This window comes from Schistocerca gregaria, chromosome 1 (genome assembly GCF_023897955.1).
Source record: "Schistocerca gregaria isolate iqSchGreg1 chromosome 1, iqSchGreg1.2, whole genome shotgun sequence".
Taxonomy (NCBI): Eukaryota; Metazoa; Arthropoda; class Insecta; order Orthoptera; family Acrididae; genus Schistocerca; species Schistocerca gregaria.
Genome location: NC_064920.1, coordinates 728597535 through 728624464, shown reverse-complemented (window position 1 = coordinate 728624464; position 26930 = coordinate 728597535). Strand labels below are relative to the sequence as shown.

General features: G+C 38.2%; 1 protein-coding gene across 24 annotated transcripts in view; it reads left to right on the top strand.

Annotated features, from left to right (window-relative positions):
• LOC126266876 (protein lap4) overlaps positions 1-26930 on the top strand; it is a 528757-nt gene that overhangs the window by 422412 nt on the left and 79415 nt on the right. For all 24 annotated transcript variants that reach the window (XM_049971620.1, XM_049971569.1, XM_049971528.1 and 21 more), the window contains 4 exons: positions 171-285; positions 2217-2341; positions 4109-4246; positions 11153-11308. In XM_049971620.1, coding sequence (XP_049827577.1) covers positions 171-285; positions 2217-2341; positions 4109-4246; positions 11153-11308 — 534 coding nt within the window. The remainder of the gene's footprint in view (positions 1-170; positions 286-2216; positions 2342-4108; positions 4247-11152; positions 11309-26930) is intronic.

Genomic DNA, 26930 nt, shown 5'->3' with positions numbered 1-26930 from the left:
ATTGTTTTCATTTTGGCTCACCATTTCTTCTCACACTTTTGTTCTTTTAGTGGAGGACAAAAATGCAAAGCGTGTAAACTATTTTTAGACTGTGCTTCAGTGTTTCATCACTGGTGTGTTTAATAGTGAAGTGAAAGATAGATAACATTGAGATTAATGTTGCCGTACAGGTTGGTATGAGACTGTTGGAAGTCAATGGGATATCACTGCTTGGAGCTTCACATCAAGAAGCTGTGAACGTACTTAGAAGCTGTGGCAATGAAATAAACATGGTTGTGTGTAAAGGTAGGTGCAATTGTCTCATACATAATATCAAGGTGTTTCATTATTAGTACGGAATAAGTGAATTGCGTTGTTATAAATTACATTAAGAAATAGTTGTCACTCAGACTTCTCCTGCCAAATTTTATTTCAGTTTAACTAGACCAATTACGTGTGTAGAAAACTATTTGGTGACTTATTTCATTTATAATAATAATTATTATTATCAAATTCCTTTGTTTATTATTGTGCTTAAAAATCTTTTAGTGAAAAAATTGTAATATTAAATTCACAAAATTTGTATGAACATACAGCTTAAAAACTTGTTCTATGGTTTTAGAACTGTTGTAAATGTCTAAATGTATATGTACTAACATTGACATTTGTTATTTCTCTTGAGTATAAGCAATATTTGTTAAGTCACTTGCTAATTACTGTCTTGTTGTTCTAAGCACAAAGTAAAATGATGGAAAAAAAATCACATCACCGAAAAATAATTATGTAGAGTAATGAAACTTCAGACTACATTTGCTTAGGTACCATATTTAAGTAATTAACATTGCAGGATCACAGGTTAATGTAAGTGCGAGATAGTCATTGCAAATGTGAAATGCTGGCACATTAATAACTGGTATAACTACCAGAATGTTGAATGCAAGAATGCAAATGTGCATGCATTCTGTTGTACAGGTGCCGTATATCGGTTTGTGGTATGGGGATCCATTCCTGTTGCACGTGGTTGGTGAGTAGAGAGTGTTAATCCTGTTTGTGGATGATATTGGAGTTGCCATCTGGTGATGTCCAATACCCACTTAATTGGGGACAGAATTGATGATCGAGCAGACCAAGGCAGCACGTCAACACTTTTCAGAGCCTGTTGGGTTGCATCAGCAGTATGTGGACGGGCATTATCTTGTTGGAAAAGATGCCATGGAATGCTGTTCATGAATGGCAGCACAAGAGATTGAATCACCAGCTTAACGTATAAATTTGCAGTTGGGTAACCATGAGAATGCTTCTGTTGTCACACAAAGGTGCACCATAGACCATAACTCCAGGTGTAGGTCCAGTGTTTCTAGCATGCAGACAGGCTGGCTGTAGGCCTGCAAATGGCCTCCTCCTAACCAACACATAACTATCAATGGCCCCAAGATAGGTCCTAGCTTTCATCAGAAAGACCACCACCCTGCCCTTGAAAGAGCTCTCATTTAACACCACGCAAGTCACAACTGGCAAAAGTTTGGGGTTGGTGGAATGCACTCTGCAGGGTGTCAGGCTTGGAGCTGTCCTTGAAGGAACTGATTTGTAACAGTTCGTTGTCACTGTGGTGCCAACTGCTGCTCATATTGCTGCAGTATGTTGTAGCAGAGCCATATGCTGAACATGATGATTTTCCCTCTAGATAGTGCAGTGTGGCTGCCTGTAGCCCAGTCTTCATGTGACCGTCCATTCTCGTGATCACAGCTGCCAGCAGTCGTGTTCAGAGGCTACACCCTTGCATTATCACAGAAGGGGGAGCCAGCTTCTCGTAGCCCTATAACACAACCTTGTTTAGAGTGAGGTGTTGATAATGGCGTCTTTGTTGTCCTAAAGGCATTCTTGACTAACATCAACTTGCCAAGTCCAATCTCTAAAGACAGATAATGCTCACCACCACCACCACCACCACCACCACCACCATCAATGTGTTTTGAGACTTTCTCATTTTCGTATGGGTAATGCTAAGTTTTTGTTTTGCCCTTAGTGCATAACAAATTCTTTGTCCTCTGTGGAAATGACCCTACATTGCTATATTGTTAATCACAGAATTCCTCTGGACTTTAGTATAGTAAAGAAAGTAAAATTAACTTTCTTAGCATTAAAAGGAATTTCTTCATGATCATTATTTCATTTTATAATACAAATTAGTTTTGACCTGTCTTTTGTTGTTAATTTTGACCTGCCTTTTGTTGTAGGTTATGATAAAGCAGAAGTTGATAGGCTTCTTGCAGAAGGCAAGCTCACAAGGGATTCAAAGTCAGTTTCACACAGTGTGTCAAGCCTCGACAGAGACGATGATGATTCAGCAACAATACGTAAGGTACATTGGTGTCCATGTGTCTTTCTCTTGTTTTTATTCAAATTGATGATACAGTTGGTTAATTTTTGAGCTGTATCATTGCTTCTTTTTCTGGGTTACATCCTTCATTTTGAATGATCTATATTCCAGAGTAAATGTCGTTCGTAATGAAATTGCTGCCATGCTGCAACTACTATCACTGGTAGTAGTGTTGATTGTGTTATGCCTTCTTCCGTGTTCTTAAATAAAAGAAAATTTTGTGCTTGTGTACAGGATATCATTGTTCAGTTATAAATTTTACCAAGGCATGTAATAGTGGAAAAACATTTTGAAATTATTGGACTCATTAGTATGTAAAATGAAACCTTATTGTAATATTATGTAAGATGCAAGTTAGGATGACATGATGTTGCAGTGAGAAATACAGATAATAGTTGTTTGAGTTAAACTTAAATAGCTTAAGCGGCAGTAACATTGTTTATAATCTTGGTAATGGAAAATTGTGGGTATAACACACATTGGATGGAGTAAAGGAGCAACTCACTACACAGTTGAGGCACTGCATGTTTGATACACCCACAAACAAGAATGAAATGAAAACATTACTAAGATATTGGCTAATGTCTTTATTCATAGAATAAATGAAGTTTTGAAATGGCAGTGGTAGTGGTGGGAGGGGAAGCAGAGGCCCAAGCAGAGATTCTAGCTAGGAGGATTGCTGGACCAAAGAAGGTGGTGTAAAGAGAACAGTTCAGTTTTCATCTACATAATTCAGAGAAGCTTTTTAATTGTTTGTTTATTCTTTTTTGTTTGTTGGGGGAGGGGGGGAGAAAGCTGCCCAGATGGTACAGGTAGTGAAGCAGCCATTGAATTTCAGAACATTGTCTTCAGCAGCGTGTTCTGCCTCTTGTGCAAGGAGATGGGAACAGGGGCGGCAGAACGATGGAAAAGGATTTATAATGCATTGTGTGAGCACCGCACTTCAATATTGGGATAAATGAGAAGAATTGTGGCAGAGACTGTTCTTCATTTCTGGATTGATGAGAAGTATCTGAAGCCCTAGAAAATGTTGTTAATGAAGACAGGGATGATATTGGATGCTCATGGGAAAGGGTGAATGCTCCTTTAAAGCTGGTTCTCGGAGGTAGTTGGAAAATTAGGCATATACGTGGATATGTTGTGGGATATCCATTGGCAGTCTAAGTTTGAAGGGTAATGCCTGTTTGTGAAGTCATCAGAAAGATCCAACATACTGGCAAGGAATTACTACACATTGGAAAGGGCCACCAGGGCTGGCCAGACTATATGAGAGAGACTTTTTTTAGTGTGAAAGGGATAGCAACAATTGAAGTGAAGGTACTGTTGATGGTTGGCTAGCTTCATACAGGCAGAACTTTTTGTGCAGTCATTGGAAAGGCTTCATAACAAGGATCAGACGAAATCGGTTAGGAAAGGTGTTGAGGCTGTGTTGAATTGTGTAATAGGACACTGAACTCGTATTTGAAAGGAGGAGGATTCATATCTCCATCCAGCCATTCAAATTTGTTTCTGTAGTATCCAATAATGGGTTTAGACAAATGCAGGGATGGCTAAAACAATTACATAACAAGTTGGTGGTTATTGTTTTAGGATGATGTATCATGTTTACTCACTACTTTTATCTCTAATTGTTTATTGTAGAGGTACTTTGATTGGTAAATTCCCAAAATTTTGCAGGCCGTTTGAACTGAATAGTGCTAATATAATGAAAGTTTTGAAAATTTGTACAAAAGATCAGTGTTATTGCAGGAACAAGAAATGAAGCAGGAGCTGGTGGAGTGGGAACGAGAGGAACAGGAAAGAAAGGAGAAAGAGCTGGCTCTTCTCCACAGCAATGATGCCGTCGTTTCAATGGATGATGTGCGGGAGAAATCTACACCAGAAAAGGTTCTTCTTATTATTATAGTTGAACATTCCCCTGCAATATTGAAAATCTGTTCCTGGTTTCTGAACCATATTCCATTAGCTTTCTAAAACAATAGTTGGCAAGCTTTCACTGTGTTCTCATTTTAATTTGTTTAGTCAATTATGTGCAGTTCATTATCCACATTTCAATTAATTTTCAGTTCTGAAACTACTACATTTGTCAGTGACTTCTTTACAAGTACTTGTGTCTTCAGCCTCTGTTAGTATCCTTTAACAATGCATGTTATTACCCCTGTCTTCTGATACACGGATTTTACGTATCCCAAGTATTGTGTATTTATCTCAACAGTTTTGGATCTTTGGTAGTCTTTATTGTGTGTTGGAGGAGTGATCAGTTTAAACAAGATACACTTTGACTACTGCTCTTTAATTTCAATACATACAATAAATTACATCTAGTTATCTGTAGATAAGGTCTAATGCTGTGGGTACAGTTGAGGAAGCAAAGGAATAGTACAACAGTTGTACACGTCATGATTTTTGTTTGTGATCATAGAGATACAATAGTATCCAACAAACAATGTTGTGTGCATAAACATTATATACCTATCTGGTATGCCTATTTGCCAACGGACGCTGCATTTGGTGCACTTGTGTTGTTCCCTGTAGCGATGTGATGTCCGCAGCGAACGGCAAGCATTGCTACAACACATAACGTGTGGTTCCTGCATGTCAGTTCCTTCATGACACTGGAGTGTGCACATCACTAGTATGGCTCCATGAGTAGAGATACCCAGAGAAAAAATGTGATGCAATTGTAGCACTTAACCAAGCAGTTTTATCTGTTTGCCAAATTGTGTAGTGCGTCTATAGGGGAAGTGCAATACACCTCTAAGCACCAAAAGACAACAGGTACCAGCAAGGAAATACCACAACCAGGTGAACCTCGTAAAACAATTAAAAGTGATGTTAAATATAGCAGAATTACCAGTAAGAGAAATAGATTCAAAACAGTGCTCCGAATTTGTGCATAATTGGTAGATATGAACACACCAACAATATCTGTTGCAACTGTAAAACGAGACTGACTGAAGTCAGTTTGAAAGGGTGTGTCACAGCAAGAAAACCCTTCTAAGGTCCATAAATAATCAGGAGAAACTTGAATGGGCTAGAAAACATCGTAATTGGACATCGGAAGGTTGGACGAAGGTGTTACTCACTGATGAATCGAAGTTCTAGACTTTTGGAACCAGAAGGAGAATATTTTTCAATGATTTGTAGGGGAAAGGGTAGCCCAGCAGTGTGTTTCGCTTACAGTGGAGGTTCTATTATGGTTTGGGGATGTTTTGCCGGAGATAGAGCTGGCAACATTGTGAAAATGGAAGGATGTAAAGATCAGGAGCAGTACCATCGCATACTTCAGTATCGTACAATATGATGTGGATTGTGCTTAATAGGGAAAGGGTTCACATTAAAACAGGATAATGACACCAAACATTGGTCGGCATGCTGTATGAACTTCATTGCATCAAAGGAAAAACAGAAAGTACTGAATGATATGGTATGGCTGTCCCAAAGCCCTGATTGTAAGCCTATTGAAATGGTCTGGGATTGAGTGGACTGATATATCACAGAAGTTGATATATCCAGCAAGGAACATTTCTGGAATGTTGTTAAGGATGTGTGGAATCGTATAGATTAAAGATACCTACAAAAACTGATTGGCTGCATGCCTTGAGTTTGTGAGGCAGTCGTTAAATCCAAAGGAGGATACTTTGATGAAAGTAAAATATAATGATTGTGATTTTATTACATTTGTGGAAGTTAATATAATTATATTTTGTGATAAATAATGTTTGATTTGTGTTATAAATATTGTATTGAAATTAATGAGTGGTAGTGTATCTTGGTGAATCAAATGTCACTTCTACGCTGAAAATAAAGGGCTATCTACCATCATTGATAATTTTTCCCATTCAAATGTTACAATAGATTACCATTAGTAAAACAGAATGAAGTTTTTTTAGCATCATAGTTGCTGCATTTGATTTTATGAAGTTAGATACTACTTAAACTCAAAAGGTGACAAGAAATTTCCTACATAATTTAGTAATGGTCTCTTGGTGTCACAACTATTTGGTGAAACCAAGTTTGAAAGCATAAGGAAATGACATTTGTTGCCACAAAACGAATAACCATCATTGAATATTAGATGCACGAACATATAGAGCAATAGGACTGAATTGTGGGGGGAAAAGAAAGACATTGTAGTTGCGCTAGAGATGTCAGAATTTTTTGAAATGCCAGTGAATGTTGAAAGCAGTAATTTCTTGAGGGAGTTCTATGTGATTGTGTTGGAAAATATACAATTTTTAAAATCTATTGAACTGGTTTATTGACAAATAGATATTACTAGTACTATTCACTGTTTCCTCTCTTTTAATCCATCTTCACGTTTCATCACGTGCTAATACCATGTGTGGAAAGAAGCTAACATAGTGCCTGTTATTCATTCTCATAACAGTAAGATGGAAAGGATAGATTGCTTCCCACTACACAGAGGAGATATTGTGTTGCAGACAGTCACAGTGAAAAGGGAATTTTAGAAATATTTCAGTTTTCAGTTGAAGCCCTTCAGAATTCAAAACACACACACACACACACACACACACACACACACACACACACACCTCACACACATGACTGTTGTCTGGCAGCTTGTACTGGAATGCAACTGTCACTTAAAATGGTAGTAGCAATGCGGAGGTGGCAAGGCAGAGGAAGGTATAGCAGGGTACAGGTGAGGGGGGAGAAGAGAGGAGAGTGTGGTTTGATGGAGAATGAAGGGACTAGGTTGTCAACAGTCACAGTGTCATGAGGCTGTGGGGCATGGAATTCGGGAGGGGGGGGGGGGGGGGGGCAAAAAACGAGAGGACGGGGGAGGGGGAAAGACAGGTGGGAAATTTGGCAGAGGGCAGCACACAGAGAGAGTGGGAGATGAGAATAGGGGATGTGGTGATAGGACAGAGGGTGGAAACTTTAGGGTGGAGGCTGTGGGGACAGTGGGTTACTATTGGTAGAGGCCGTGATAATTTCAGCAGTGGAGAATGTGTTGTAAGGATAACACCCATCTGTGCAGGTCAGAAAAGCTGGTGATGGAGGGGAAGATCCAGACAGCTTGGGTAGTGAAGCAACCATTGAAATCAACCATGGTACATTCAGCTGTATGTGTGCTAAAGGGTGAACTACTTTGCTCTTGGCTGGAAATTGGCAGTGGCCCTTCATACAGGTGGGCATCTGGTTTGTTGTCACACCAATATTAAAAACTTGCAGTGATTGCAACAGAGCTGGTATTTGATGTAGCTGCTTTCTTAGGTGGTCCAGTCTCTAATGGAGTTGTATAAGGACATGACAGGACTGGAATAGGAAGTGCTGAATGGGTGGATTGGGAGTGGCCTAGGATGGACTACAATGATGCGGAGATTGTGGGTGGGGGACAGAAAATTACTTTGTGGCTGGGGGCGGCCATCTTATTGGGTAGGATGTCTTTCATTTCATGGCATGCTGATATGTAATCAAAACAATGACAAAAGATGTGATACAGTTATCCAGTATGCAGTGGTACTGGGTGACGAAGGGGGCACTACTTTGTAGCTAGTTCTTCGGGGTGGTATGAGGATTGGACATGTGAGGGGAAATGATGTTGGAGATCTGTTTGCGGACTGGGTCAGGGGGTAGTGCGTGTCTGTGATGAGATCCTCAGGATACTGGGCAAGAGTGTTCTTGTCACTGCACTGCAGATGTGTGTGTGTGTGTGTGTGTGTGTGTGTGTGTGTGTGTGTGTGTGTGTGTGTGTGTGTGTGAGTGAGTAAGGAGTGACAACCGTCAAAATGCAGATACTGTTAGTGGTTGGTGGATTTAATGTGGACAGAAGTGTGGATGGAGCATTCAGAGATGGGATGGTCTGTGCCCAGGAAAATGGCACACTGGATGGAGGAGCACCAGATGAAGTGGGTGGGAGAGGTGTTGAGGTTGTGAAGGAATGAAGGTAGGGTACCTTGGCCCAGTGTTCAGACGAAGAATGTGTCTTCAATGAACCCGAGCCAGACTAGGAGGGGTTGGGAGTTTTTGAAGGTTGGGAGTTTTTCTCTAAATGGCCCATAAACCGGATGAGAGTTGAAGCCTTGGGCCCTTCTCAGAACCTGTCCCACAAATCCATTTCTGCCTCATTCCTAGGATGCCCCGTGCACCCACTTCCATCTGAAAGAATTTTGGCCCTCATTGACCTACACCTCCAACCAATTGCCCGTAATCTCACCTCCCACATCAAAGATACCAACCACTTCCTTAAACAACTCTCCACCATTCCAACCCCATTACTTCCTCGATCCGTACTCATCACTGTTGACGCCATTTCCCTATTCACTAACATCCATCATGTTCATGGTCTCACCACTATTTCTGTCCTTCAGGCCCCATTCCTCTACTTCATTCCTTATACACCTTGCTAATTTTATCCTAACTCAGAACTGTTGCTCCTTAACCTGTTCACAATGAGATGACACAAGTCATGGGATAGGATTGCACATATACAGATGGTGGTAATACTGCATACACAAAGTATAAAAGGGCAGTGCATTGGCGGAACTGTCATTTGTTCTCAGGTGATTCATGTGAAGATGTTTCCCACATGATTATGGTCACATGATGGAAATTAGGATTTGCGTGCAGACAGTGGACAACGGCATTCACTTAATGACCGAGAGCAGCAGTGTTTGTGTAGAGTTATCAGTGTTAACATTCAAGCAACACTGCATGAAATGACTGTAGAAATCAATGTGAGACATAACAATCTACATCTACATCTACATGATTACTTTGCAATTCACATTTAAGTGCTTGGCAGAGGGTTCATTGAACTACAATCATACTATCTCCCTACCATTTCACTCCCGAACAGCTGCGGGAAAAATGAACACCTAAACCTTTCTGTTTGAGCTCCGATTTCTCTTATTTTATTTTGATAATCATTTGTACCTATGTAGGTTAGGCTCAACAAAATATTTTCGCATTCGGATGTGAAAGTTGGTGACTGAAGTTTCGTAAATAGATCTCGCCGCGACGAGAAACGTCTTTGCTTTAATGACTTCCATCCCAACTCACGTATCATATCTGCCATACTGTCTCCCCTATTACGTGATAATACAAAACGAGCTGCCTTTTTTGCACCCTTTCGATGTCCTCCGTCAATCCCACCTGGTGTAAGGATCCCACACCATTAGGACAGTGTGGCAAAATTTGATGTAAGTGGGCTGTGGCAGCAGACAGCCCATGATAGTGCCATTATTAACAGCATGACATTGCCTGCACCACCTCTCCTGGGCTCATGACCGTATTGATTGGACCCTAGATGACTGGAAAATTGTGGCCTGATCATATGAGTCCAGATTTATGTTGGTAAGAGCACATGGTAGGGTTCAACTATTGTGCAGACCCCATGAAGCCATGGACCTAATTTGGTGACAACGCACAGTGCAAGCTGGTGGTGGCTCAAGAATGGTGTGGGCTGTATTTACATGGAATGCACTGGATTCTCTAGTCTGACTGTACTTCTCATTGACTGGAAATGATTATGTTTGTCTACTTGGAGACCATTTGCTGCCATTCATGGATTTCATGTTCCTAAGCAATGATGGACTTTTTATGGATGACAGTGTTCCTTGTCACCAGGCCACAGTTGTTTGCATTGTGTGTGAAGAGCGTTCTGGACAATTCTAGTGAATGTTTGGTTACCCAGATTGCCCGACACAAACCCCAATGAAGACTTTTATGACATAATCAAGAGGTCAATTTTTGCACAGAATCCTGCACCAACAACACTTTCGCAATTATAGATAGCTGTAGAGGCTTCTTCAAGGTACTCCCAACAACTTGTTGCAACCATGCCACATCCATTTTCTGCACTACACCAAGCAAAAAAAGGTCCACCAAGATATTAGGAGGTATCCCATGACTTCTGTCACCTCAGTGTTGTAACAAGCATGATAGCAGGAAATATCGTGTAAATGCTCAACTAATGTCTGCAATGAACACCTGTCATTTAGTATGGACTTTTTTGTCTTGAAAATAATGGATTTTGTAGCTTCAATAAAATGTCTCTTACAAAATTAATATACTTTAGTAGGCTCACGTGTTCAAGGGATTTTAGCTATGCCTACTTCCATGGAGCTATTTTCTCTGCGCTTAATGTTATCTACTCAGTTGACTTAATATCCTCCTCATCTTCTGAAGTTAGAAGGTCCTTAGATATAGAATACTGTAAATGACACTGTGTTCCTTCAGTTACTCTTTGCAGAATGTATGTTAACTGCAGAGAGCCTTCATGACTTAATAAAAGACAGCAGCAAGGGTTACTACTTTTAGTACAACAGACACAGGGAAGGAGGGAGAGCATGCTGGCTGGCTGGCTGGCTGGCTGGCTGGCATGCTTTGATTGCCTCTCTGTATGATGCTTACAGAAAACAAAAGATGTGTGTAACTTTACAATCTTTTCCTTGCCATCTGACTGAAGAGGAGATGGTTCTGTAAATGCAATATTTCAGTGACTTACAAAAAGATTTATTTATATTGGACCAACAGCAGTGCAAATTTGTTTTAGGTTTCACATTTGGGGTTAGTCATTTGTTTTGGAAATTATTGAAAAGACAAGTAAAATTCTTTCCACAAATTCTGTACAGAAAATCATGCTTCTTTCCAACTAACTCACAATATAACCACCCAAATTAATGGTTATTTATACTGCTGGTAGTACTGTTGAATATGGCAAAACCAAAATATGGAATGAGAAGTGCACATCTTTGTGCCTATCCACTCACGTGAAACAAATGGTAATTTTTCTAGCATTATATTAAAAAATTCTAATTTCAGGTTCTGGATGTTGTGAGAGCAGCAGGACTGCTTGTTAGCAAGCCATCAAGCCCAACAGAAATGATAGCACCAAAATCACCTGGAGGACCAAAATCGGATCTCAAGACCACCACTATCGTAATGAGCAAACATACACTAGCCCCCCAGCCAACAGCGGTAAGTTAGAACTTGACTACTGTTCGTTATGTATAAGAGGCATGCAAGCTTACTGTCATGCTCAAAAGTTTTAAATTAAGCGTCTAGAAATGAATTTATCTTTGTGGATGATGATGATGATGATGTTAATGATGATGATGATGATGCATGTTCTTTAATGTCATCTATCCATCTTCCATTGGGTTGTCATCTCAATTTTTTCTTCTCTCATCAAATCTTGCGAAGAACTTCCTTGTGCCATCTATCATCCATTTGCCTAGCTACACGATCCATTTAATCTTCAGTAGAGTAATAATTATCTTTATGTAGCATGGCTTTAAAGTAATTTTTGAATCACTAGCATGTGCATACAGTGTTTTCTTGCTGCATTTAAATCATTTGTACCACCCAGCTGCAACATAATTAATAGCAATTAAAAAATAAAACTTCAGAGATAGAAATAATAGATGCACTTTGTAGCATTGTTAATACGATCCAAATGAGCTTTTTAAAATAGTTATTTAGAACTGTTAGAACTGAGATCTCTTTCTGACTTATTATTTACATCACAGAATGCCGGTTCGATTCCCGGCGGGGTCAGGGATTTTCTCTGCCTCGTGATGGCTGGGTGTTGTGTGATGTCCTTAGGTTAGTTAGGTTTAAGTAGTTCTAAGTTCTAGGGGACTGATGAGCATAGATGTTAAGTCCCATAGTGCTCAGAGCCATTTTTTTTAACAGAATGCTGTTATCTTCATACTTATTCCTGATACTTTTCATTTCTTCACTGCCACCTGACTTGAAACTTGTATTTAAATTGCAAATTATAGGAGAAGAAAGCTGCTGCTCTAGAGACAGGCAATATGTTCTGAAGGTTATTTCCATTATTATTTTTACATATATTTTTTTTCCATTTTAAGGTAGTTATCATTAGCTAGTTATACAGCACCAGTCCTTCAGTGGCAAATAGAACATACAAATGCACATTAATAGCAATTTGTACTCTCCGTTGGGTTGGTTTTAAATTCTTGTTACTTCTTATCTTGAGCCAGTTTGTAAAGTAGGACATGTATAGATGCTGTCCCTTTCTGAGAAACAAACAAAAATTTTCAGTAAGATATTATGTCATGTTATATACAGGATTACTATATCAAGTACAAGTGCGCGCGCACGCACACACGCGCACACACGCGCACACACGCGCACACACGCGCACACACGCGCACACACGCGCACACACGCGCACACACGCGCACACACGCGCACACACGCGCACACACGCGCACACACGCGCACACACGCGCACACACGCGCACACACACACACACACACACACACACACACACACACACACACACACACACCAGAAAAGAGAGAGAGAGAGAGAGAGAGAGGGGGGGGGTGCTTTGAGGATAATCAGCTAAGCTGCCTCAAGTCCTGTTGGGGTAACAGTAATTTAATTTATGTTTTGTCTTCTTTGCCATCTTATCATTTAACTGTCTACTCAGATTTAATTATTATTATGCAGTATGTATATTGTGTGTTAGCATTATTAACTTCGTAGAATGTTATTAAACGTATTTCTCGAATTTTTGTTCACTTGTTCCTCATGTAATATTCGCGACCCAATGATATTTTTCATATGCATGAAGGTTGCTGCTGCTGCGGTTTTTGGTGTTGTATTCTTCAGCTCAAAGACTGATTTCGTACAACTCTCTGCAGTAGTCTTTCCTTAGGCATACTGTCCTCTACCTTTTTGTATCTGCCAATTTCTTAGCATTTCACCAGGAAATAACTAAAGCTACATGCTGATTTCTTGGTAGTTTCTTGGAGTTAAGTTGGATGTTGTATAATTTGTTATTTCATAACACATTGCTACAGTTAATCACAACATTGTTGTTTGATCTCTTAAAGTGGACTGAAGTATTCACGTTTATTCTTCTGGGTAAACTAAATTGTCCTGCACTTTCGAGTTTTATCAATTCTTTCTTTGTCCCAGTAGCTGCGAAACTGAAGATTTGTGAATGTACCGATCTTTCTTAAGCAAATTTTGCTTCAAATGACATTGAGATTAGTGGCACAAATTAATTGTAGGAAATGCTTACTCAATCATAGGAGTTGTATTATGAAAAGTTTTTAAAGGATTTACTTAATGAAATTTTCTATTATAAATACAAGCAATTATTTACACTATTGTATCAGTACTGGTATTAATTACAGTGAGCAGTTTACCTTAAACCATACCTCTGCCTCTTTATGTACTTTTAATTCTATTTGTGGTATCTTTGTTGTTTATGTACTAGTTGGCAACACTGAATGTAAAGTCATTCCTGAATAGCATACACTTATTTTTTTTACTATCCTTAGAAATAATGTCTGTATTTATAACAAGAGTAATTAGTTATTTGCTTGCAGAAAATAGACTAGGTATGGATGTAAATACTAAAGTGTAAATTGACATTTTAGTAGGTTTGAAAAATGGGTATCAGCTGTATGTTGTACCAAAAATGTCTGGATGATTTCCCAGTATACACATATGAGTCAATTGGTTCATGGCTTTCCCTGTTTGTTTCTTTCCCCTCTTTAAATCATGTTAATAGAACTATTCTTTGAGGTAAAAAGTGGAACCACTATTATTATTGGATAAGTCCACGAAGTGGAAGGTAAATCAGGGTTGCCACAGATTTTGGAAATCGGGGAATTTCAAACACATCAGGTGGCTGGGTGCAGCTGAGTACAGGCGCTGCTTCCCTACTCACTCATTACTACTGCTTCACTCGTTTCTACCGCTCCCCTCAGCTTGCAGTCAGTGCTGCCACCACTCTTACCGCTAGCCTAGCAACTACCAATGAGACACAGGGAGGCATGAGGAGTGGTTTGTTTGGATCTGATTCTCAGAGACTGTAGGCACAGAGGCCAGAGACAGTGGTCATGTGTGCATGACTTGTGTCTTGAGTGATTGTGTGAATGTGTGTGTACTCTCATTTTGTTTCAAAAGCTATGGCTGAAAATTTAGTTGTGGAAGTGTAATTGTCCTTTCTATGTACCTGTCTGTGGCTCATCAATCATCTTTACAATGAGTTGCTACCAGTCCTCCTCATTATTGATCCTCAGTGTATTTGAACAAGTTATTTTCTGCATGAACTGATGACCATGGTCTCGTTTCACCAACATGCTGTATGTGGATCATGAATAGCTGGCCACATGAGTGGATTTCTGCAATGGGCCAAAACTGCAGGCCATACCTGTGGGTATCTGTAATGAATCGGGCCTACCAGTCTGAAGTCATCCGGTTCCCCCTGATGCACAGGCACTGCCCATTGGATCTAGTCTCACTGATCTGCCCGCAGAGCAGGTCTGTTTGTGTGTGCAGTAATGCAGTGGATTGTCAGGTTTTATCCATGGACCCACGGTTGCGGTGCTCCTCAGCAGGCCAGAGTCCGTGGGCGATGGATTTCAGGAATTGTGACTGTCTCACTGCAAGTACATTGTATAGTGCGGCTTTTTATAGACATTTTATTTGTGCTAGTACATTTTGGCACTTCAGAAGTACTTTATATATTAGAAAGTAAGGACAGCAAGAAGAAGAAAATTGTGTCAGTTGCAGGCAATTTGTACAGTATTACTCGTATATTTCTCAAAAGAAAAATCACAACATACCTGTAAAATAATAGATATACCACATGGGTAATAACTTACAATAACAAACATAGAAGAATCAACATTTTATTGGCAGTCACGTACAGTGTTGGTGTACACAGTTCATCCCTGCCTTTATACTTTTTTTTTAAGAGGCCTACCTTTTCCTGACATTATTTCTAAAATCATTGAAGGTATTTTAAATCTGTCTTGTGACTTTAAGGAAATACGTATTTTTTATCTCCAAATGTGTTTCATTTTATTGAAATTAAATGAAAAACATACCATTTGGCTTGCTTTCTCCACCTAAAAAAAAAAATTCATTGCAAAAGATGTTGGTGACAGTGCTTAAGATTTTCGCCCCCACCAGGAAACACCATCTGCTTGCAAGTTCTTTATATATTTTCTTATTTTCACTATTGTTTCTTGTACCGTAATTTATTCTTAACTTACCCTTGTAAAAATATTATGAACAGGAAAGTTGCAACATACCACATAGTGGCCTTTGTACACACACACACACACACACACACACACACACACACACACACGACTGCAGTCTCAGGCACCTGAAACCACAATGCAAACCGCAGCACCAGTGCATGATGGGAATAGCAACTGGGTAAGGGTAAGGAGGAGGATGGGTCAGGTAGGGACTGTGAAGTGCTGCAGGTATGGAGGGCAGGGGGGAGTAACAGACAGAGGTGAGAAATAAAAAAACTGGGTGTGATGGTGGAATGACGGCTGTGTAGTGCTGGAATGGGAACAGGGAGAGGGCTGGATGGGTGAGGCCATTGACTTATGAAGGTTGAGCCCAGGAGGGTTATGGGAAAGTAGGATGCATAGCAAGGAAAGTTCCCACCTGCACAATTCAGAAAAGCTGAACTGAATACATTCAAAATTTTTTACAGTTTCTTCTACTACATGAGTTAAGCCGAATTATTTGCTTAAGTCATGAAATTAACATATATAATTATGCAAACAATACTTTTGAAAAATCTGCTAATTACTTTGGAATTAATGAAGGGTTGGTTTTGATAGCATCCTTTCCGACTAAAGCCAAATAGAAATTTTAAGAATACTAGCATTTTCTCTTCCAGATGTTTATAATTATTACCGGATTTATATTTGTTTATATGTCAACAATGGAATTTATGTTAAAAAACAATTACTGATTTCACCCTATAACAAAAGATACTAACTAGGAATAGTCAAAATGAATTGGAAAAACACTTACATACCCAAAACTAAGCACAAAATTAGATCTGGTGTTATATTATTTAAAACTAAGGACCAGTCTTTCTCTTTCGTGCAGATGCAGATTATATTTATGTATGTTAATGGTAATTAGTTAAACATGAAAAAATGAATTAAAAAAGGCAGATGGCAAAACAAGAGGGGAATTAAAATTATCCCAGCTTGCTTCATCACATCCAGTGAAACCATTCATGTGATCTACAAACTAAGCTGCAACAACTGTGCTGCATTCTATGACAACCAACAAGCTGTATGTTTGCATGAATGGCCACTGACAAACTGTGGCCAAGAAACAAGTGGACAACCCTGTAGCTGAAAGCGCTGCCATTTCAATGACTGTTTCACAGCCTGTGTCATATGGATCCTTCCTACCAACACCAGCCTCTCTGAATTGCGCAGATGGGAACTTCCCATGTAATACATCCTATGTTACTGTAACCCTCCTAGCCTCAACCTTTGTTAGTCACTGTCCTCACCCATCGAACCCCTTCCGTGTTCCCATTTCAGCACTACACAACCATTATTCGACCACCACACCCAGTATTTTTATTTCTTCCATTTTCAGCTACTCGCCTCCCCCTTCCCCACCTCTCCCCTGCCCTCTGTACCTGCAGCACTCCACTGTCTGCCACCCGCACTATACTATCTCTCCCCCTAACCACCCCAGTCTCCTCCTTACCCCCACCCAGTCGCCACTCCCATCATGCACTGGTGCTGGTGCTTGCAGTGAGGTTTCGGTTGCCTGAGACTGCAGTCATGTGTAGTAGGTGTGTGTGTGTGTGTGTGTGTGTGTGTGTGTGTGTGTGTGTGTGTGTGTGTGTGTGTGTGTGGTCTATTGTTGACTCAGCATATCTGCTATGTGGTGAGTAGCTACTTTTCTTTTCATAATATTGTTACTTTCCATTTTGGATTTTCCATTGTTGGTTTTACTTACCCTTTAGATCTCAAAATTTGTCAGAGAAAAATGCTAAAATTTGTATGGAAATGGGGAAAATATGAGGGAATTTCACTTGGGGAAATTTGTCCCAACCCAGTAGGTGTATGGTACGTGGTCAGAAGATCCATGCTTTTGCCATTATTTAATAAAATAAGTCTTCAGCCATGGAAATAAACAGTGAAGTATCAATATTGAACAGGAAGCCTTAATTAAGATGGCACATTGAATTCACAATTCACCCACAGAAAAAGATTGTATTTTGCATTCATTCTCATTAGATAACAACAGCAAACGTTCACCATTTGGACTGTTGACAAAGTAGTTTTCCACAGCCGTCATAGAAATAAATTCATTACATGAATATGTTTCATATAGAAAGAAGGAAAGAAGGGGGGGGGGGGGGGGTAAATTTTATTCCTGTCAATATAATTAGCCACTGCTGCTGTTTGTTTTATTCTGGTATGTGATGTATTTTAGATTAGGAATTAGCACTTGCTATGAACCAATTGTTTGCATGTGCATCTAATACTGTGGCTCTGCTAGATATTGTTAATGAGAATGCTACTGTCTTCACTTGCTTTAATAGCTTCATCAGATATGATACTTAATATAAAAGACCATAGGTAAAAATAATGAACCCTTAATTCTGAAATATTCTCTGTTCTTTCATGATTGTTCCCTTTCCTTGTATGCCTTAGCTCAGGGGTCCCCAAACTTTTTAGTCCGTGGGCCACATTGACTCCTCCACGAAGTCATAAGGGCCAAGGTCTACCTAGTGGGATTAAAGTACCCTAGCACTCCATGATCACCGTAATGTAAGGCTAAAGGAAAGATGAAATCGCAAAAATCTAAGGTTGTGGGAATAGCTAGCACTGAAACGGACTAAGATTTGTATTTAATTACATAATTTTGTTTGGTGGACATACCTGACCAAAATTCTGGCGTATTTTATTTTTAGAGGTAGTGCGTGCAACAATAAGTTTAGTTATGTAGTCTTGTAGCGAGTAGCAGAGCCAATGTCGCATTGTATGGTCGCGATAGACCTCAAAACCCAATTGTTGTCAGTATAGGTACCACCTCAAATATTTGCGGGCCGAATACCGGGGATGTCCAGCCAGCTAACGCGGGCCGGTTTGCCTGCCCTCGGAGCCCAGTTTCGGCCCGCGGGCTGTAGTTTGGAGACCCCTGCCTTAGCTCATTACTGTGTCACTGCAACCCATCCAGTACTTTCACTATCTTTCTGCTTTTAATATTGCAGTAGGGCACAGTCAGTTGACTCAGGTGTATTACATTAGCAAATAGGATTGCTGAAATCTAGGTAGTATGAATAAATTGTGTGCGCACACACACACACACACACAAGCCAGTTTTCTTACGAAGGTTTTGTGTAGGTACTAACAAAACATGAGCATGCCATTTTTTATATGTGTGCTTTATGTTTTGCTAGCCTGGCAGTTCCAAATTAGAGATGTAATCATTAGTATTGTAAAATTATTGTCTTGCAATGGATGTAATTGTTTTGAATGTATCTAGTTCAATAATATAAACTAAAAATTTAGCAAAAACAGGGAGAGACAGTCAAAAATGAAAATCCCAAATATCTGTAGATGAACACATCTGTATGATACATATGATTGTCCTCCATTAATTATTTACACATACCAAATTGCAAATATCTATCAAAACACCAGATAAATGAATTAGTTTATTCCTTCTCTCTCTCTACATGTTTTAGTAAATTTGCAATTTTTGTTTTTGACTGTCCTAAGAGTATAATACTGGGATATCAAGAGTTTTTGAAGTGAGTTGCATGTGTAAGTAACAAAACCATCTGACAGTATGTGTAATGTGATTCAGTAAAGATAGTCATACTTTTACCTGTAGAATGTTGTGTATTAAGAAGTTAAAACTGTAACTCAAAATAAATGTGTGTTTCACACATTAGAAATGTATGATCATAATTGTTTGCGACAGCTTCATATTTATTTTGGGTTTTTGAAGAATTGCACATTTGCCATCAGCTGTACAAATTTATTATTCATTTTCTACAGGTTTTGGTCATAGCAACCATCTTCTCATGAGGAAAAAAAAAGCTGTACATTGGATGGATATGCAATTTAACTTTCTGCTGGACAAATTGAAAATGAGCAAATTCATAAAATATTTTCAAAACCACACATAACAGGCCATGATTTCGAAACCAGCACAAAATTGACATAATTACGATTAATCAGAACTATCATAAATGTTGTAACATCAGGACTCTTGTTAACACGTTAATGATTGTTACGTTTAATCATAGTAAGTCAGTTTTGTGCTGGCATTGGAAACATGGCTCTGTAAATATTCTGTGAGTCCCGTGGTTTTCATTTTATCCATTGGAAAGTTGAATAATTTATTCATACAATGTACAGCTGTTATCTTCCTATGAAGATGATTGCTACAACAAAAACTGGTAGAAAATAAATAATAAATTTGTACAGCTGATGGCAAACAAGCTGTTCATCAAATTCCTCACAGCTGTATTGAGTCACGTCATTAAACTATTTTGGACTTTTATCACGCCCTGTTGCTGTGAAATAATATTGCAAATACATCTAAAACAAGGGATATGTAATCCCAAAATTTGAAATATTTTCTGTATATAATCGTTATTGGCATTATTTTTGTGCATAATTATTTTATAGAGGATCCTTGTCCTTGTACATAAATGAAGTTTGAAAGAGAATTTCCTTATTAAAGTCTTTCAGAAGTTACAATTCAGCATATGCTCCAAAATTCCCAAGCTTAGAGCTTATTTTTTATTATTACTAGTTATAATAATAATAATAATAATAATAATAATAATAATAATAATAATAATAATAATAACAATAATTATTATTATAATAATTACTCTAACATATCACAGATATACATCTGATAAATTGTATTACTCTGAGTGGGGTATGGTAGTGGTTAGCACACTGGACTGGCATGTGGTAGTAAGATGGTTTAAACGTTTCTCTGGCTATCCTGATTTAATCTCTTGACGAAATTGTTGGGGTGGTTGCTTCGAAAGGGCATGACTGCTTTCCATCTCCATCCTTCCCTAATCCGAGCCTGTACTCCGTATCTATTGTCCTCAATGTTGATGGGACATTACACACTAATGTCCTCCTCCTCCTATACATTTTATTGAAGTTGCTGTGAATTTGGTTCAGACTGTTTTTATTGACCAGTGGCTATCGGAATTAATTTCCGTGCTTTTATTTATCTTTACAAACCCTTAATTTTCTGTCAGTACAAATGTGGTTATTTTCCCTGAGGAGGGCGAGTGCAGAATGTTAGGAGATGGTTACTGAATTTGTGGTTGCTTAGATTCTCTGAGTCCAGTGGCTTCTTGAATTACTGATTCGTACTTTTTTAATGAAACTGTGAAGCACTTGAATGATACTTAGCTGAATTGGAGCTGCTGCCTTTCAGAGAATCTTCTTGTAGAAGTATTCATGTAGGAATAGTTAACAGCCAATCAATTGCAAAATGGAAGGTTTATAAAAAAAAAAAAAACCTTACCACAGTTTCAACATTTACAAAAAGATTGTCTTCAGAAAGAAATATTGACAACATAGACAAGAGAATATTTATTTTATTGTTGTCACATACAGTACTGAATAGTGCAAAGAACCAACTGCTTTGTCAATCCAGACAAGTAAAATCTTTGTTTTGAAGCAGAGTTTTGGTATTGTCATTTCTGGCAAAGTAAAAAATTTGCTGAAACTGCACTTAGGTGATTTCTAAACAACAATTAATCAGTGCTGTTCACTGAGGAATGAGAGAAACTTTATTCACAAAAATCAGCAGCTCTCTTTTTTTCCCTTTAATGTAGTTTACAGACAGATGTTTCCATTTGCTGGAGACGATGACTGAAAAAGGACATAAATGACTCTTGGAAATTAGTTCATTTTATAGGAAACTTCTGGTAGAATGTAAACACTTTAGGACGAATGGAGCCCACTCACCAAAAAGGGAAAGTATTATTTTGTCTGCAGGCGCACCCACAAAAAGTGTGTGTGTATGTGTGTGTGTGTGTGTGTGTGTGTGTGTGTGTCAAATCAGTTGCACATACAAGCGTATTTGCATATGACGAAGGCTGACCACGGGTAAAGATCTGCATGTCAGTGGCCAACAGGCACAACATCTCAGCAGTCACCACATTGCCATCAACTGGACCACTGATGAACTGGCTGCCTAGAAGCTGGTGTGGGTCTTTATGCCTTCCCCTCACCCCCACCCCCACTCCACCCCTCCCAATCTGTTGACATGTTACTCCATCAGCAGTCAGTGCCCTAGGATACGTGCCAGCAGCATCTCTGCGGTTGCTCTGTCTATGTTTGAAGTCAGGTGGTTGTGGGATATCTCCTTTGTCTTCTTTATGGGATTATTAAGGATTTACATCCTTACTAAGGATGTAACCACTATCACAGTTGATTAGTGGTTCCCCTACTCAAGTCTCTGTGGATTCCTTAATGACACAGTCTCAGAAGTTAGATATCTGTTTCAGAACATTAGTATGACTCTAATTCATTCTGTGTCATTTCGGTTGGCTGTTTTCTGTGACTGCTGACTAACTGGGCTCCTGCAGCCTTCTATACCACTGGTATTCTCTGCAGTGACCATGGACAGTGTGGACTGTCTAACACATGAAGTACACAATACTGCAGCAGCCTAACAAGTCGGATGTTGTGGAATGTTGCCTATTGGAATTACATTACTATCATACTAAGTTTACAATGCAGACATCTTAACTCCTTGGACTGTGTCATTAACGAATATACTGAGATTCAAGTAGAGGAACTGCTAATCATTTGTGATAGTGGCTACAGCCTTGGTAAGGCCTGAGCATGTGTACTTAGTCAGATTAAGAAGGGGAAGGAAATATCCCACAGTGAACTGACTTCGACAACGTGGAGCAACAGGAGAGACACAACAGGCACAAGTCCCCGGGTGCAAATGATGGACATGACAATGCACTGGCAGGAGGAGCGGGGAGGAGATAAAAGCTCCACACCAGCTATTAAGCAGTCAGTTCATCAGCACTGCTGTGATGGCAACATGGTTGCTTCCCGATGTATTGTGCCTGTTGAACACTGGCATTCAGCTGTTCTCCCATGAACTATTTCATCATGAATTATGCCAAGAGAAGTTGAAGAATCACATGTTTGCACATGAACAATATGATGTGTATGCCCATTATGTATGATCATAGCATGCTTGCCCATTATGTATGATCATAGCATGCTTCACAGCAGTATCATTAACTAACAGAACATTTAATTGAAACATTGCTCAATGTTGAATTGTTATGTACATTTTTGCCTGTGCATTGCTTTGGAAACCACACATTTCTATACCCCTCCCCCTCCGAAAACAAAATAAAAAAAGAGTGATAGTGTTGCAACATTGACTTCTTATAGTGTCTAACCAGCTGAAATTTACAGCAGGGTGTGCTCCTATGGTTCTTCACACATCATTCTGTGAACTGAATGTAATGATATAGAACTGATAGTCTGTCTGAAGTGAAGTTGTATTCTGTAAACTTGCTTTGTGTATCAGAAATTAAAATATTTTGGCCATGCCTTATCATGAGGGTTTTGACTGGAAACAAGCTTTCATTCTTATAGGCATGCTTCTGCCATAAAATAAGGAAATAGCACAATGCAGAGAGTTATTTAACTGTTACCAACATTACTAAAACCATGTGACATAGAAACACGGAAATATTGTGACTGGTCATAAGATTACCAGAAATGTTTTTATTTTCATTTTTGTTGCTGTCTTGTGTCTAGTGTTCTGAATTTTAAATAATCTTATCATGAATCAAACATGGCTGTTGAATGTTGTCAATATATAACTCTGTATGTAAGAAATAAAATACGTGCCTTTTATATTTATACATGATGTTCAGTACTTTATACAAAATGTAAATAATTTTATCAATTTCCACTCACAGGCATTTGTAAATATTACTTCTTCAGTACTTACACCATTGTTGTTGTTATACATTTAGTTGATATTGCATGTCCTCCAGTGTGATGAGCTGATAATTCCTGACCGCATTCTGTTGGTTTTTATTTGTTGCATGTTTGTGTTGCATCGCTAATTGCCTTAGTGTGCAAAATGTTCTTAATTTAACATGTTATTTGCGAATGTAAATTATGTTTGTTTCTGTTTTTATTTATTTATTTTTATAAAAGGTAAGGCCTAAAGTCCTTGTCATTCATTGCTTCAGTTTGAGATATCATTTTAAAATGTAGTGCTGTTAGAACACTCAAAAAGGATCATATTTTTTGCGCAGTTGTAATTTTTTTCCCATCAAATTCTATGAAACACTTTATGTACTCTTGTAATTTTGTGCTTATTCCAGAATTCACCACTTCTCTAGCATTGAACTTCAGTGAAATACCTCCGATGAGGTAATTGTACTTTTACATTTGTGAACTTCTAGTGTTTTGAAATCAGAAAGTGCTACGAGAATGTGTTAAACATGTGGCTGTTGGGTTCATTCTAATTCTCGTAAGTTGTTACAGACTCAACGAACGTTTTCATTGTGCATTTAAGAGAATAGCACCAGATTGCGGGAGACTGAGTACATTCAACTTCAAAGGTTCCTTTGTTTTCGTGTGAAATGAAAGTGTCAGATTTTTAAAGACGTAATAATGGAAATTATGTTGAACAAATCCTATCCAAAATCTTACCTGTTTAGGTAAAAACTGGACTCAGTGTTGTGTACAGATTTAATTATCCTGCAGCTCTCTTGATTGGCCTACACATCTGTTATCCAATAAGTCTCTTTGGTGTAACGGTATCAGTGGCACCATAGCTATTGTAAATAGAAATTCCTCTTTTTTTTTCTTTTTGTACTGGCGGGATTGCTGTTTATATATATATATATAAAAAAAACACAGCAGTTTCTTACTCTGATTAGCAACTGTAATTTAAATCATTTTGCAATTTTATTTATTTCATAAACATAATCACATAATAATATCTCCTACGAATCAAGGATATTAAAATTGCTGAAAGTTGTTTGGTCATTCCATACATGTGTATATATTATAACTGGGAAATAATCTCAACAGTGAAGTGAATGTGTACTCATTAAAGCCACATTATGCCAAACTGATTCATATGTAGGGTGCGGTATGGTGAAATAGCACAAAAACTATGTCAAATGATCACTAATTATTTCCATGTCCTTTCTCTCACTTCTTGCTTTCTTTCTAGAAGAATTTTATAATTCCTTTACAAACATTTTTTTATTATCTCTTCAACAGGATGTTAATTATAACCATCATTGCTGTCTTAAATGAAAGAGTTTCAGCAAATTTGTCAACTGTGCATAGGAACTGCAGGATAGCTATTTTTGCAGAATATTGAAATGTACTAAAAGGAAGATCCATTGACAATTTTTTAAAGTGCAAGAAGTAAATTGATAATTTATTGTGTCAGTATTGAGGTCACTAGATGGACCATCATCTTTGTTGGGCAAGGATGATGCAAGGAAGTTATCATGACCGCTTGGGAGGATTTTTTTAATCTGTTTTAGATATTTTTTTGTAGCAAGATGACAGAGATTAAGGAAAATGAATTAAAATTTTGAAACAGTGTTATTAAAATTTTGAAACAGTGTTGTTGCAGAATGGCATTCTTCAGTATGCAACTGTCGTCAAATGCTTCTTCTTCCCAGTATAATTGGTTATGTTTATGGTTACCTGGTAAACACTTCATAAATGGTCTTATGGCATGATATATGTTATTGTAGTTTTAAATAATGGTCTTCACATACTCTGACTTTAAAGTAATTCTCTTTCAACATATAAAATTGTTGACTGCTGAAACATAGCTGTCATTTCCACTTCCATTTCCAGTATGAAGGAAATAAATGTGCTCTCATTATATAATATTTTTGTGAACTAATATCAAAAACAGTAATCTGTTGAATTGATTTCCTCATAAGAATATTTGGTATTACATTTCACTAGCTGCATTGTTTAATAATTTATGAATAATGCTGACTGCAAAAGAATAACTTCAGCTTAGAAATTTGAAAGGGAACTTGTGTCCGATTGCTGATGCATGGCACACCTCAAAAATATCTTTTCCATTTTGCGTACCACTGATCTGTAGAATTCTGTCATAAATCCATGGAATGTTGTTCAGAAATCGTCTAACACTTCGGTATTTATAACTTCATCAACATTTTGCTATCTTTGTTTTTTTTAATTAACGTTCTCTAATTTGTACCAATGAACATTCATCAGGAGTTTGACCACTCGAAAGTTCACAGTTTGTGTTGTTGTTGTTGTTTTTTTTATTGCGGCAGCAACAGTATTTTGTTTGACCACTGGATTTATGCAGCCACCAACACTGTCCTGTTAAAGTTCGTTTATCAATGCATAATTACAACAGTTTACATCAGTTTGAAATGGCCTACTTTGTCTTAGCGTGTTCTTCCACTGCTATTTTTGCCTTCCACAAGTCCCTCACACTCCTCTCTCCTGTTATCAAAATAATTGCACTAACAATGTCTCCTGTCAGCCTATCCCCACTGTAAGTGAAATTGACCCATAAAGGGCTTTACCACCCAATTTGATTCAATGACTTTTTGTTTGTTACTAGATCTACCAATCTGATCTTCCACATTGTTCTGTAGCACCAGTTTAAGTCCCTTTATTCTTTTCACACTCCAAACTAGTCCCTACAGAAGCGACTGCATAACACTGAGATTTACTTTAGATTTTGAATAAATCTCATTTTTCCAGAAACACCTTTTTTTCCCTCTCTGTTACCAGTATGTACTTCATATCCTCCATTTGACCATCATCCGTTATTTTGCTGCCCATATAGAAACATTAAATTCCTGCTTTTAGTTTATGATTTCCAGGTGTAATTATTGTAGCACTGCCTAACTTAATTCAGCTGTACTGCATTAAGTTTGTTCTACTTTTGTTAATGTTCTTCTTATAACCTCATTTGAAGATACCACTCATGCATCTGATCCTCTAAGTACTTTTAATCTCTAATAATGTGTCGATTAAATATCATAGGAGATGTACTGCAACCCTGACTCACTCCCTTCTCATTTCATGTCCTTAGACTTTTACAGCTATGGTTCAGTTTTTGTATGACATTGTAGAGGACCTTTCACTGGCTATATTTTATACTTGCTGCCTCAATAGTTTCAAGGAGTGTTTTCCAATCACTAGTGTCAGACGCTTTTTCCATTCATACAAATTATTCGTCGTTCTTGGAGTGGTCCGGGAGGATAAGTTTGCTTTGCATATTTCTACATTTTTTTTGATTTCAATCTATTTCACATACATTGTTTTCTACTAGTGGTACCATTCTTCCATAAATAATTCAAATTAGTATTTTGCTCCCCCAACTTAATAATGTGATTGTTCAGTCATATTCACAGCTGTCAGAACCTTCTTTGAAATTGTTATTATTACATTCTTTTTGAAGTCTGGGTGTATTCTGCATGTCTCATATCTATTGAGGATGAAGTGGAATAGTTTTGTTATGGCTAGCTCTGCCAAAATTCATATTAATTCTGAGGAAATGTTGCCTACTTCATGTGTGTCATTTTGTTGCAGGTTATTCAGTAATGCGGCATATTCTTCTTGCAATATAATGTAATTGATAGATTATTATATTGTCAAAAAAATTGATAATTTTCGCTGTTACATTCTTCTAGCTGTGTCGTATCATTCTTCTCATCTTCATCTGTGTCCTCAACTGTTTCTTTTTTTTATATATCACTTCTGTAAA